Raw genomic sequence first — 13700 nt, forward strand, 5'->3', positions numbered from 1 at the left:
GGGCAAAGGATTTGCCCAAACAGGAGGGAATGGGGGGCTCCCGGGACACACACCCTCTGCTCACCCAGTCAAGAGTTCAGCTGCTCCTTCAGAGGTCAGTTTGCTTCTCTAAATAAAAAGTGAAAGCAGGCTGTGAGCAAGGAGAGGGGCAGGAAACAGCTTCGGGCCACACGCTGAGCATATTGGAGACTTGACATTAACCACCGCGCGCCTCGCTGGGGACTGAGAACGTGAGTGTGGGCCTTACTTTGTTAAGATTAGCACATCTGTTCTAAAGATCAGTGGTTGTATACTTCTGAAAAATCAAGAACAGACAGAGGGAGCGCTGAACCGGCTGAGTGAAACAGGAAACAGCATCCAACTCCGGAGCCGTGTTTAACTATTCACAAGACTTTGGGTGGAAAACAAGGAAGGTTGCACACAACTCCGCTGCCCTGACCTGCCTGGCCAGCAGGAGCACTATGAGCTTGCTCTCAGGTCTGGACTGCAAGACCATCACGAGCCTCCTCCTCCGCGTGGGGCAGCTCCTCTCCGTCCTCGTGCCCATCTTGCTGGCCAGCGAGGACGCTCTGAAGGAGGGGGTAATCAACTGGTGCATGTTCATCTGGTGCATCTGCTTCGCCCTGACCTTCGTTGGCTTTGTACTGGAGTTGGGCAGCCTCCTCAAACTGCCGTTATGTAACATACAGTCCCTCCTCCGCTTGTCTGATAAGGTCCAGTACCACCTCCGCTTGTCTTGGGATGGCATTCTCTACGCCTTTGGCTGTTACTTCGCGGTTGTCTGCCTTGCAGCTGCCATCATCTTCGGCCCCACCTACATCCAGTTCTTTTCTCCAGGCCCCACCCGGAACCGCGCCATCACCGCCACCGCCTTCTCCTGCGTGGCTGCTCTGCTTTATGCCATCGAAGTGGCCTGGGTCTGTCGCCGACCCGGTAAAATGTTCTGCTTTTGGCCGACCTTCCCAGGTGTGCTCAGGAGGCTGGAGAACTATGTGGCCAACATCATCTTGGCCTTCACCTGCAACACCGACCTGTACCTGCACCAGCCGGCCCTGGTGTGGTGTGTGGCCGTGTACTGGATCTGCTTCATCCTGGGGGCCATGAACTTCCTCATGAATGGGTGTGACTGTGACAACGACAAAAAGCTGCCCCTCCCTGTCCCCTGTTTGCTGTGGGTGCAGACTGTGCTCTCCGTCCTCCTCTATGCCACCGCCGTGATCCTCTGGCCACTCTACCAGTTCCATGAGAAGTTGGGAGGGCAGCCCCAGCGGTCCAGCGATATGAGCTGCAGTGATCAAATCAGCATCTTTGTCTGCACCTGGGACCAACAACTGGCTGTGGCCATCCTGACAGTCATCAACCTGCTGGTTTATGTGGCTGACATGGTGTATTTAGTCCGAGAAGCTTTTGTAGGTGGCTCAGATGGTAAAGAATCTGCCGGCGAACCGGAAGACTTGTGTTTGCTCACTGAGTCAGGAAGATCCCTTAGAGAACGAAATGTCAACCACTCCAGTGTTTTGCTTAGGAAATCCCATGGAAAAGGAGCCTAGCAGGCTACAGTCCATGGGCTCGCAAAGAGTCAGCCACAACTGAGCAACTAACAGTTTCACTTTGACACAAGGCTAGCCTGGGGTCACTTAATTCTCTTCACTGCAGTTTCCCCACCAATTTCTGACATCCCCTACCATCCTCTTCCTGGCTCCCTCTCCTCTCACATCCTTCTCCATTCATCTCACTCTCTTTTCTCTTTCCTTCCCCTTCCAGCCCTGCCAGTGCCCCTGGACTTGTCGGTCTTGGAGATTCAGATGTGGAGGTGGAAGCCGGCTCCCTCCCCATCTGTCCACCCTCTCTGCTTGTTTCCTTTTGGCTGCTAGGTCCTGTGCACTGGTCACATCCCTCCTGATTATGAAACAGTCTAGGACCTGAGACCCTTTGCTGCAATGCCTGCACATGGACTCATGTCTCCTCCAGCAACAAAATGCAAAGAAATTGCATGGGCCCTAAAAATAATTTTGTGCATGTGCAGTTGGGGCCAATTCAATACAAAGATACAAAGAGAACAGCAACAACAAAAAAAAACCCAACTGTCACTTGTGAAGAGCCTGGAGCAAAAAGAGGAACTTGAGAGAAAACCAGGCTATTGAGCATGCCCCCTGCATACACCACCACCCAAGGGGTGTGCAAACCACCTCCTCCACCCCTCCATCCTGACCCCTGGAAACATCCCTACCCTCACTGTGTATAAGAAGCAAGCTTTCCCTACCTCCTCTACCTCATGGAGTGAGCAAGGGAATCTGATACTTGTTCTCACTCTCCCGTTTCTACAGGGGCCCCAATAAACTCTTGCCTGAATTTCTCGTCTGGCCTCTAGTCAATCTCCATTGATTGAGGGCTAAGAACCCTGGTTGGTATATATTTTGTGGCACCCAACGTGGGGCAGTTGTCCCCTTCTGGGGAGAAGGTTTGGCAACTCGTAGACCACCAAAGGCAGCTTCCCTGTGGGTGACAAGTGGCCGTCACCCCTCCTGTGTCAACATCACCGAGTTTGGTAAGTCTGTGCCTGGCCCTGGGGACCCTCAGTCCCCTCATTCAGGCAACGCTTTCCCCCTCCGCTTTCCCTTTCCCTCTTTCCCGATCTCTCCACTTTTCTCTCGGCCCTGTCCCCTCCCTGTCCTCTCTTATTCCTGTCCTGTCCTTCCGAGAGGGTGGACATCAGGCAGCTACAGCTGCCTCAGCTCCTCTCAGCCATGAGACCCGCTCCCTCCGGCCCGCAGAAGCTCACCTTGACAGGTGACCGGAAGAGGGAGAGGCTCACCGCACACCGTGCAGATGGGGCCCCGTGGGCTCTGCCTGACGGAGACTGCTGAGAGATGCGACGTTCACACCTCATGGGCGTCGCGCCTGCAAGTCCCATCATCTCACTGTTCTCCCCTTTACTTTCCTGCTGAGGCAGGAGAGAGATAGGTGTTTACGACTGGTCTCTGGTTTTCATTTCTCGGGGACGAGAACAAGTTGAACTTCAGGCTGGACACTTAGGACTGGCCTCCTGTTTGCATTTCCTGAGATGGGGCTTAGGTGGGCTCCGGGCTCTGGCATTTACCATCAGCCTCCTGTTTGCTTTCCGAAACGGAAGTAACGACAGAAACAGAGGAAGCAACTTTGTCTCCAGTGGGCACCTGAAGGTAATATTCATGGCAGGAACAGAGAAGCCCTAAACCTTGTTCGAGTAAAGGATCAAGAGATTAACCTGCTCTTTGGGGCAAGAGAGACACTACACATGCGCAGAAAGCTTCCTTGGGGGCCAAATGTCAGGGGACAACGCCAGGCCATAAAGAGTCTGCTTCTCCCAGAAGCCTTTGTATCAAGGTTCCTCCTGGTTGAGAGGTGTGTGCACACCTAGGGGCAAGGTTCTGAGACAAATCAGCCAGGGGTCAAAGCAGGACATCTGGCCAGAAGGAAGACAAAAACTGCCCTACAGAACTGGTTTAACCGCCTCTTTCCTGTGTTCCTCCTCACTAGGGTGGACGCTGACATCCTTTCTCTCTGAGTGTTCATCTCTGCCTTGCTTCCGTCTTAGCTAAACTAAGAGTTTCTCAGGGTACTCTTCCGCTTCCTGCTGCGCTATGTCTCCAATAATAAACATTGTACCTGCATTTAAGATTTTTGCTTCCATGAGAAATGCATTTTTCACTCCGGGCAAGAGCCAGGAGAAAATCGCTTTTAGCCTCTAGCCCTTGCTGGTCTGGTGGCTAGGATTCCTGGCTTTCATCAAGGCTGTGTGTTTGTGTTCAGTTGCTTAGACATGTCCAACTCTTTGCCACCGCATGGACTGTAGCCGCTAGCCTCCTCTGTCCATGAGATTTTCCAGGCAAGAATACTGGAGTGGGTTGCCATTTTCTACTTCAGGGGAACTTCTAGGGGATCAAACCAGTGTCGCTTGCATCTCCTACACTGGCAGGTGGATTCTTTACCACTGGGAAGCCAGGCTGCTCGGGTTCAATTCCTGGGCAGGGAATGAATATCTCACTTCACACCACTTCTCCCTGCTGCCTCACTGAGATCAGAATTGTGGGACAGGCTGACTGTGAAGTTCCTGAGGATAGTCCAGCTGCACAGATTAGGACTTTAAGAAGAGGCTAGTGAGTCATGAGGCTTCCCAGGTGACGCTAGTGGTAAAGAACCTACCTGCCAATGCAGGTGGACGGAAGAGACGCAGGTTCAATCCCTGGGTAGGAATGATCCCCTGGAGTAGGGCATGGCAACCCACTCCAGTATCCTTGCCTGGAGAATCTGATGGACAGAGGAGCTTGGTGGGCTACTGTCCGTAGGGTTGCACAGAGCCAGACATGACTTAACCTACTTAAATGCAGTGAGTCATCTCCTAAAGAAATACTTGGAGTTACCGACATGAGTACAATTTCCCAGGAAGACTAGGCAGAGTGAGAAGCAGAGATGGCTGGGAAGGGAGAACTGAGAAAACACTGATGTTTAAGCAGCAGGCAGAGGAGGAATCTGCCAAGAAGCAGGCAGGATTGAGAGGAAAAGATCAAGAGGCTCCTGTCATTGAAATAATAATAAAATAATAATAGAGAAGAGAGTGTCAGGAGGATATGGTCAACATGGTTACATGCTGCAGAGGTAAGCAGAGCTCCTGTGGGATCAGCACTGAGTAGTGTTCATTGGATGTGACAATTTGAAAATCTTTGAGAGTCTCAGGACAGAAGCCAGTGCATTTGAGACTGAGAAAGAGAAGGAAAGACTGTAAATACAGGTTTCTCCTGGAGCAGCTAGTGTCTGTGAGGAGAAGGAGAGATAGGGTCATAGTAGAGATGAGCCAAGGGTCAAGGGAAACTACATGATAAGTTTGCAGAAGGACATTTACTATAGGTTAACTTCAACCCAATGGAACATCCAAATATTGATCGAAGGTCCAAAGGGGAAATATTTTTTAGAGCTCAAAGCATGATAAAACATGAATCATAAGGACAGTGGAAGAAATCTGTTAGTAAATAATGAATATGTGATTCAATGGTGTTTTAATTAATTAAAATTAAGCAGAATTAAAAATTCAACTCCTCAATCCTACCAGCCACATTTCAGTACCTATTCCCACATGTTGTAGCAGTTTCTGTATGGGACTGGAGGAGGAAATGGAAACTCACTCCAGTGTTCCTGCCTGAAAAATTCCACGGACAGAGGCCTGGAGCGCTACAGTCCAAAGGGTTCCAAAGAGTCGGACATGACTGAAACACTGAGGATGCACCGTATTGGACAGGGCAGGTATCGAACTCTTCCGTCATTGTAGAAAGTTCTATGGGGCTACCCTGCTGCATATATTCCAAGGCTATATTGTTAGATGCATATATGTTTGTGTTTGTCATGTCTTCTTCATCTATGTTTATTCTATCAATTCATAAAATATTTCCTTATCCCTTATGATGTTTGGGACCTTAAATTCTATTTGTCAAAATTTAAATTTGTAACCCAGGCTTTAGTTGATTTACATTTACCCAAAGAATCTTCTCTACATTGCTTTATTCCCTGCCACATCTGAAATTTTCATAATCTACACAAATGTTCCAGGTTTCTGGCCAACTGAAGTGATAAGGGAATCACAGAAAATGAGGGATTTTTTCACACAAAATGGAGCCAATCAATTTTGTTGAACAAGTCCAGTAAGAAATTCATGCTTGTTGATTCAAGTCAGTTTCACTTTCAGATTTATTCAGCACTTTCTTTCCTGCTTTTGTTGATTTCTTACTGAATGTCCCCATCTACTGGTGAATAGTGAGAAAATATACTCTTTTCTTAAATGCCATCAGTCCCTCTTGTAGGCTGAAAAAAAAATATTCTGCAGAGAGATTTCTATGTCAAATTCCTGTACGTTGTGAAAGTTACTTTATTTGGGGGAAAGAACTTTGCAGATCTGATTAAGATAAAAATCTTGAGCTAAGAAGCTAATCCTGGATTTCTGGGCGAGCCCTGAGTGTGATAATAAGTGTTCTTATCAAAGAGATGTAGGACTCTTCCTAGTGGGCCAGTGGTTAAGACTCTGTGCGTCCTCTTCAGGAGGCACGGGTTCAATCCCTGATTGGCAAACTAAGATCCCACATGCCTCAAGGTGTGGCCAATAAAGAAGGAGGTCATAGCCCAACACACACAGAGGAGATGGTGGTGTAAACATGGAGGCAGAGATAGGAGTGATGTTGCCAGAAGCCCTGGAACACCATGGAACACCAGCAGCTACCAGCAGCTGAAAGGGCAAGGAATAGATTCTTCCTCAGGTTTTCCAGAGGAGTGTGACCCTGCTGATATCTTGAGTTCAGATATCTGGCCTCCTGAATGGTGAGAGAATAACTTTCTGCTATTTTAAGCCATCAAGTTTACGGTAACTTGCATCAGCAGCCCTAGGAGACTACAGTAAGTCCCCTACATATAAGTGAATTTTGTTCTGAGAGCACATTTGTAAGTCCAATTTTATCATGAGTCCAGAAAAATTAGCCTAGGTACCCAACTAACACAAGAGGCTATATAGTACTGTACGGTAACAGGTTTATAATACTTGCCACACAATCATACATAAAAATAAACATTTTTAATCTTACAGTACTGTATCTTGAAAAGTACTGTAAAACTTGAAAAGTTCAGTACAACGGCTGGCATTAGAGAGGCTGGCACCGACCGAACAGTCAAGGACCAGCTACATCTTTGCTGCGTTTATGCTTGCTTCTGGACATCCTGGACTTGAAATAAAGATAATGTACTACTGTACCTTGGGCTTCCCTGGTGGCTCAGCAACAAAGAATCCCCCTGCAGTGCTGGAGACTCAGATTCTATCCCTGGGTCAGGAAGATCCCCTGGAGAAGGAAATGGCAACCCACTTCAGTATCCTTGCCTGGGAAATCCCATGGACAGAGGAGTCTGCCCGGCTACGGTCCCTGGGGTCGCAGCAGTCTGTCACGACTTAGCGACTAAACCACCACCAGCAGCACGACGGTGCCCGACGTGTACTATACAGCAAAGGACACAGAAGCGCGAGCACTTGGAGAGGATGCAAGCATGTGACAGTGCACACCAGACCACGAACTCACTTTGTAAACGTACATTCGTGCCTTTAGTTCACAGCATGAAGCTTCATATGTAGGGGACTTCCTATAATGTATTCCCAGAACTCTCCTATCTTCTGCTGAAACCCAGAACTACAGCTATATTCCTGCGTCGGGGTTTGTAATTTCTCAACTTCTCCCAACTTTAATTCAAAATATCTCTGCATCTCCACCTTTTCTAACCCCTCTTCTTTTGGTGTGGTCATAACTGTCCTTCCTTCTGTCCATGATTGACTTCTGTATTTTTATGCTCTGCCCTGTCTCCTACAGTCCACAATCCTGGACCTTCAGTTACCCTCTCTGAACAGTATTGCTTTGCTGTTGCTGTTTAATAATAACTATAAAATAGTTTAGATATTCAGAAGCATAGAAATAATATAACAATCACTTCTGTACCTGTCACCTTCCAAAGTGAAGCTCCCTGTGTCTCTCTTTCCAATCCAATTTACCTATCTGCCCCATTGCACTTTAAGTTCTTCTAAAAATAACATCCAAACAATTTTTTTAAAGTAAATAATGTACCAAAGCTTATAATAGAAAACCATTGTTCCCCTGACCAAATCCCCCCGTCCTTAACAATTGCTACCCAAATGTAGGCAGTTTCAGCTCACTTAGTTCTCTTTTATGGTTGTTACCTCTATATTTCAATATAGCATGCTTATATTGGTGCTTGTTTCTTTTCTTATTTGGAATAACTTTACTGACTCCTTCCTATGAAATGTAAAGATAAAAGGTAAGGACTTTCCTGGTGGTCCAGGGACTAAGACGCCACACACCCAATGCAGGGGTCCAGGTTCGATCCCTGGTCAGGGAACTAGATCCCACATGCTGCAACTAAGATTCTCAGGCCGCAATTGAAATCTCCTGGAGATGCAGGAGACGCCATGGCTGCCCTGGCGTCTTCCACTGAGTTGTGTCCCAGGACGCTGTACCACACACACGGCACAGAGAGAGGGGACCGGGAGCTGAATCCAGGCACCATGGGACCCGGGCCTTCCCTGCTCACACCCTGAGTCCAGGGCTGAAGTGGGTCAGGGGTGAGTCTCCCAGGCCCCTGACACCCTGGACTTGGCAGGTGTCTGGAGCCGGCCTGGCTTCACCCATGAGCCCGGGGCCTAGGCAGGGCCAGCACAGAATCCAGGTCCTGAGGCCGGGTGTGCCCTCCAGGGGCTCCCATCTGCTGGGTGGGGCGGGGCCCTGCAGGCTTGGCCTCAGACCCAGAGGGGCTGGAGCAGTTCCCACAGGAGCCCAGGGCCCGGGGAACATGGACACAGATGTTTCTACAGTGCTCCTTGCCCAGCAGGTTGAGAACAGGGCTCTTCAGTGAGTCTAGGAGCTGACATTCTGTCCTCAGTCACTGGTGCCCCGAGCCCTACAGAGGGGCCCAAACTCAGCCCCGCCCCTCACCTCCTGCACATTCCTCCTCCCCAGACAAGCTGCCCTCCACTCCTCGGGCTGGGGCTCCAGATCTCCCCTCCCGGGCCCCCCTTCTCGTGTTCTTTTCCACTAACCACACCCTTCACCCTCCACTCAGACCTGGTGTCCTGCCTGCTCCCCATCCTCCATCTCTGCTCAGGACACCTGCCCTCCCTCTATGGACATGCCCCGCAGATGTGCTGATGGTCCGGTCATGGCTCTACCTCCCTTCAACCAAAAGTTTCTCAAGGACTGGCCTGGCATTTCTCACCTGGGTCTTCAGCCTCTGGTCCAGCCTGGCCCCAAGCAGGTGCTTCACAAACATCCTCTGAACTGGAAGCCCCATGTGTGGCCGCAGCTCCTAGTGTCCAGCCCACATCCCTAGGCCCCTCCACTCCAGTGAGCTCCCAGCCCCAGCACATGGCTGCCCCTTCTGTGGGGCGACGGAAAAGGGGGCCTGTGGGTTTGAGATCAGGGTCCTTCTCTCATTTTTTTCAAATGTTTCTCATTGGATATCTCCCACTATCCTATCTGAAGGGAAATTCCAGAGGCTTCTCTCTAAGTGACTGTTAGTCCCTTGGGTACATGTCAACAATGGCTTTCTACTGAGGTCCATATAGTTAAAGCTATGGTTTATCCAGTAGTCATGTATGGCTGTGAGTGTTGGTCCATAAGAAGGTTGAGTTCAAAGAATCAGTGCTTTCAAATTGTGGTGCTGGAGAAGACCCTTGAGGGTCCCTTGGACAGAGGAGTGTGACCAGTAAGTCCTAAAGAAAATCAACCCTGAATTTTCATTGGAAGGACTGATGCTGAGGCTGAAGCTCCAATACGTTGGCCACCCAATGCAAAGAACTGACTCATTGGAAAAGACTCTGAAAGATTGATGGCGGGAGGAGGAGGAGACAGAGGTTGAGATGGTTGGATGGCATCACTGACTCAGTGGACATGAGTTAGAGCAAGCTCTGGGCAGTGGTGAAGGACAGGGAGGCCTGGCGTGCTGCACATACTGCAGTCCATGGGGTCCCAAAGAGTTGGACACAACTTAGCCACTGAATAATAACAATGACCCTGCAATCCCAGTCCTGGGTATATATGCAGAACTGACTCATTGGAAAAGACCCAGATGCTGGGAAAGATTTAAGGCAGGAGGAGAAGGGGACGACAGAGGATGAGATATTTGGAGGGCACCACCAACTCGATAGACATGAGTTTGAGCAAGCCCTGGGAGTTGGTGATAGAGAGGGAAGCCTGGTGTGCTTCAGTCCATGGGGTTGCAAAGAGTCAGACATGACTGAATGACTGAGCTGAATATCCATTGCAGCACTGTTTACAGTAGCCAAGATATGGACACAATCCAAGGTGTCCCTGTCACAGCCCTGAAACCCCTTTAGGCCCCTGTTCTCCTCTCTCAGTTCCAGTCCAGGCCCCTCCTCCATGGGAAGGTTGCTTCCATGCCTGCATCCCTTCTGGGTCAGAAGACACCTACTGGGCTTCCTCAGGGCCACTGGGACCCTGGAATTCCCCCCTGCCCCGGTCATCTCCACTCTGTCCCCCCTTACCCCTGCCCCTGTCTTGGGAGCATCCTCAGGGCTGTCCCCTCCCAGGGATCCTGCAGGAGGCTCCTCTTTCAGCTTCTGCCCTTAAAAGGGGGCGATCATCTGTCCATCCCTATTCCCTCCCTGAGATGCCCTGAAAGGCTCCCCATCAGCATCAGACACAGCATCCTTGTTCATTTCCAATCCCTTCTTCCCTGCTTGGAAGCTGCTCACCAGTCTCCCAGGCCAGGAGAATCCTGCTCAGGTAGGACTTCTCCTAGATCTTTCCAGACTCCACCTCGATGGCAGCTTTGGAGCCCAACACTGTGTTAATTTATTCTATGGTTCCTCAATGTTTCCCCACCTTGGAGTCGTGCTGGGTTGGGGTCTCCCTTCCTCAACGAGGAAGCATCACATGTGAAGGCAAAATTGGGTGGAGGGGATTCACAACAGCCCCTACTCCTATGTCATCCTGTCCCCACGGCCTTGCTCTCACCCCATGGCTCCTCCCTGTTCAGCCCTGAGGCTGCCCTCCTCTGGGTGGGGCTGTGTCCCTCAGACGGCAGCTCCTTCTAGTGATGCTGCGGGGAGGTGAGGCCGGGACACATGTGCCTTCAGGTTGCTGAGGAAGGAGGCTGCGACTCTGAAGGCATGTCCTGCATCCCAGAGCCACAAGCTTCGGTCCTGGTCTCCCACCCATGGGCCCTGCTGACATGTGGGCTGTAGAGCAAAGTGTTCAAACTCACAGCTTTGGCATTTCCATATGGGGTTCCCACTTCCAGCCTTTTGACCTTAGGGAAGGCACTTGATTCACCAAGCCTTAGTTTTCTCATCTGTAAAATGGAGTTAGCGGCACAATCCACAGTCCCTTTTCTGAAACCCGTGGGGTCAGATACTCTTTAGAATTCAGAATTTTTCAGCTTCAGACAGGTGACATGGTACATCTACTCTCTATGACACCAGATCCCACTGGGATCTGAAAGCACCTTGTAATCAGACACATCAGTGTTTCTACAACTGAACTTTTAAATAGTCACAAGTGAAATAACAAAGATCATAACTTGTCTCATGTGTCTTCAGGTCAGATTTTGTTAAAAAACAATTTTTCAAATATTTCCTTTCAATTTTGAAATATTGAGGGTTGAGACTTGAAGGGTTGGTATTAAAGATAAGGACCATCTACCCCGTGTCTCCATAGATAATGGCACACACAGCCCAGAGAGATACAAAACGTTCATGTTTGAGGCCAGACCCAGCCCAGCTGTGAGGTTTGGGATAAGACAAGTCTCCTGAGGTCAAGGGTGATGGGTGGGGAGAATCATTCTGGAGTGGCTGTGGTCGCGGTGGTGGTTTAGTCGCTACTGAGACCCCATGGACTGCTGCCCACCAGGCTCCTTTGTCCATGGGATTTCCCAGGCAAGAATATTGGAGTGGGTTGCCGTTTCATTCTCCCGGGGATCTTTCCAACCCAGGGATCGAACCCGTGTCTCCTGTATCCCCTGCCCCTGCAAGTGGATGCTTTACCACTGAGCCACCAGGCTGTTACCCGAGTGTCTGGGCCACTGGTTTGAACTCCACAGATCCAGAGCCTCAGCCATCACAAGGCCCTGAACCTTTTCCAGGCATCTGACTTTTTCCACCTCCAGAGCTGGGTCTTTCTCTGATGGGTCCTCAGTGAAGACCACTGCTGTCCTGGTGACTGTGACCTGCCTGACCATCACAACACCATGTCCACCCGGTGGACATCCCCGGACCCGGACGTCACGGCCATCATGTGCCTCTGCCTCCGCCTGCCGCAGCTGTTCTCCATGTGTGTGGCCATCTCCCTGGTGGCCGGCAGGGCCACTGAGCGGGGAGCCGTAGGAAACTGGTCCATGTCCATCTGGTGCTTCTGTTTTGCCATGACCCTCATGGTATTCATTGTTGAATTCTATGGGTTCCATTCCCACTTTCCGTTTTTCTGGTTCAACTTCCCTGTGACCTATGCCTGCTATGCCACCCTGCTCTGCCTCTCAGCCTCCATCATCTACTCCATCACCTACATCCAGTTTCTGCCTGATGGTCCTTACCGGGACCGGGTCATCGCCGCCTCTGCCTTCTCCTGTGTCGCATCAGTGCTGTATGCCATAGATGTGGCCTGCACGTGGGTTGCCTATGGGTTCAAGGAGATCCCCTGCTATGTGCACACCCTGCCAGGCCTGCTGAAGGTGCTGGAGACCTTTGTGGCCTATGTCATCTTTGCCTTCATCATCAACACCTCCCTGTACCTGCATCAGCCAGCCCTGGAGTGGTGTGTGGCCGTGTACTCCATCTGCTTCATCCCAGCAGCCCTGGCCATCCTGCTGAACCTGGGCGAATGGGAATACAGGCTGCCCAGACCGTATCCCATTTTCCAGCTTCTGCTCACCCTGCTCTCTGTCCTCCTCTACATCAGCGCTCTGGTCCTCTGGCTGCTCTACCAGTTCTACGAGGAGTTTGGCGGGCAGCCCCAGAGGTCCAGTGATGGGGACTGCAGGGACGAGCTCACCTACGACATGTGCACCTGGGACCAGCGACTGGCTGTGGCCATCCTGACAGCCATCAACCTGCTGGTTTACGGGGCTGACCTGGTGTACTGGGCCCACCAGGTCTCTGTAGGGACTGAGGACCAGCCCAGGGACTCCTGATCCTCTGCTCACAGGAGGTATCCTCACTGAGCTCTGGTGTTCTCTGATGCCCTCTTCCTGGCTCCCCTCTCCCTCCTCACATCCTTCCCCATTCATCTTACTCTCTTTTCTGTTTCCTTCTCTCCTTCTGCTCTGTCTCCTTCCTGCTTACTGTAGTTTCCCACATCCTGTTTTGCTTCTTTCTCTTCTTTCTCTCATCTTTTCTACATTTTCTGCTTTCCGCCCCTTTTCTGGTCATCCTTGGTTTTCTCGTCTCCTGTGTCCTGATCCCCTCTCCCCATTTTCCTTCTTCTGACCCATCAGGACCTGATCGTCCTTCCTTCTCTGCCCACCCCACCCCTGCCTCCCGTGTCCTAAGGAGCTGACTCCACAGCACAAAGCCTTCTGTGTGATTCAGCCCCCCATCTCCCATGGGAGGGGAGTGTACAGGGCACCTTCACTTTAATTTAAACTAAAATTTCTGGAGGTCTATAATTTTCAGTGGCAGGAGTCTTGAAGAAGAGACCCTGGGTCCCTGGGTCCCAACTGGTGCTCCAGGTCAGGTGCTCCAGCCCCACCTGAGGTTGGTTCCAGAATTTTTTCAGGCTCACTAAACACCTGCTGCCTAGAGGCCATCTTAGAGGAAGCCAGGGGTAGATACTGTCCATCCCAGCTACTCTCTGGGGAATCAAAGTAGGAGCTGGTGAGGTAACACAGAGACTCACAGACAGCTGTCTGCAGTGTTGGTGAGGGGCAGCGATGTGGCCCTCCTGCCTCAGTGATCAAAACAGCAGGTCCTGCCTCTGCAGGGAGAAGAGCATGGCCACTGCAGCCTTAAGGTGATGTTAGCCTGGGATTTTTTTTCTTTTCTTTTTTTCCTATCTTCTGGTCAGGAGGGCAAAAATGAACTGGGTGACTCTGTTCTTAAAGGGGAAATTTCTCTTTAAGTTCTCTTGGGCAGGTTTCTTTGTAGGGGGTGGGGGTTGCTGCTTCCATTG

General features: G+C 50.6%; 2 protein-coding genes across 2 annotated transcripts in view; both read left to right on the forward strand.

The window, feature by feature from the left end:
• Nucleotides 1–12727, forward strand: part of LOC122455130 (myeloid-associated differentiation marker-like) — a 74453-nt gene extending 61726 nt beyond the window's left edge. Inside the window, exon 2 of the mRNA XM_043490031.1 lies at nucleotides 11638–12727. Coding sequence (XP_043345966.1) covers nucleotides 11785–12723 — 939 coding nt within the window. The 5' untranslated portion in view covers nucleotides 11638–11784 and the 3' untranslated portion in view covers nucleotides 12724–12727. The remainder of the gene's footprint in view (nucleotides 1–11637) is intronic.
• Nucleotides 462–2867, forward strand: LOC122454957 (myeloid-associated differentiation marker-like). The gene is made up of 2 exons (XM_043489604.1): nucleotides 462–1409; nucleotides 2775–2867. Exons 1-2 carry the CDS (start codon nucleotides 462–464, stop codon nucleotides 2865–2867), a joined length of 1041 nt encoding a protein of 346 aa, XP_043345539.1.
• Nucleotides 12728–13700: the final 973 nt, after the last annotated feature.

The sequence above is a fragment of the Cervus canadensis genome, chromosome 17, assembly GCF_019320065.1.
Source record: "Cervus canadensis isolate Bull #8, Minnesota chromosome 17, ASM1932006v1, whole genome shotgun sequence".
NCBI classification, from domain to species: domain Eukaryota; kingdom Metazoa; phylum Chordata; class Mammalia; order Artiodactyla; family Cervidae; genus Cervus; species Cervus canadensis.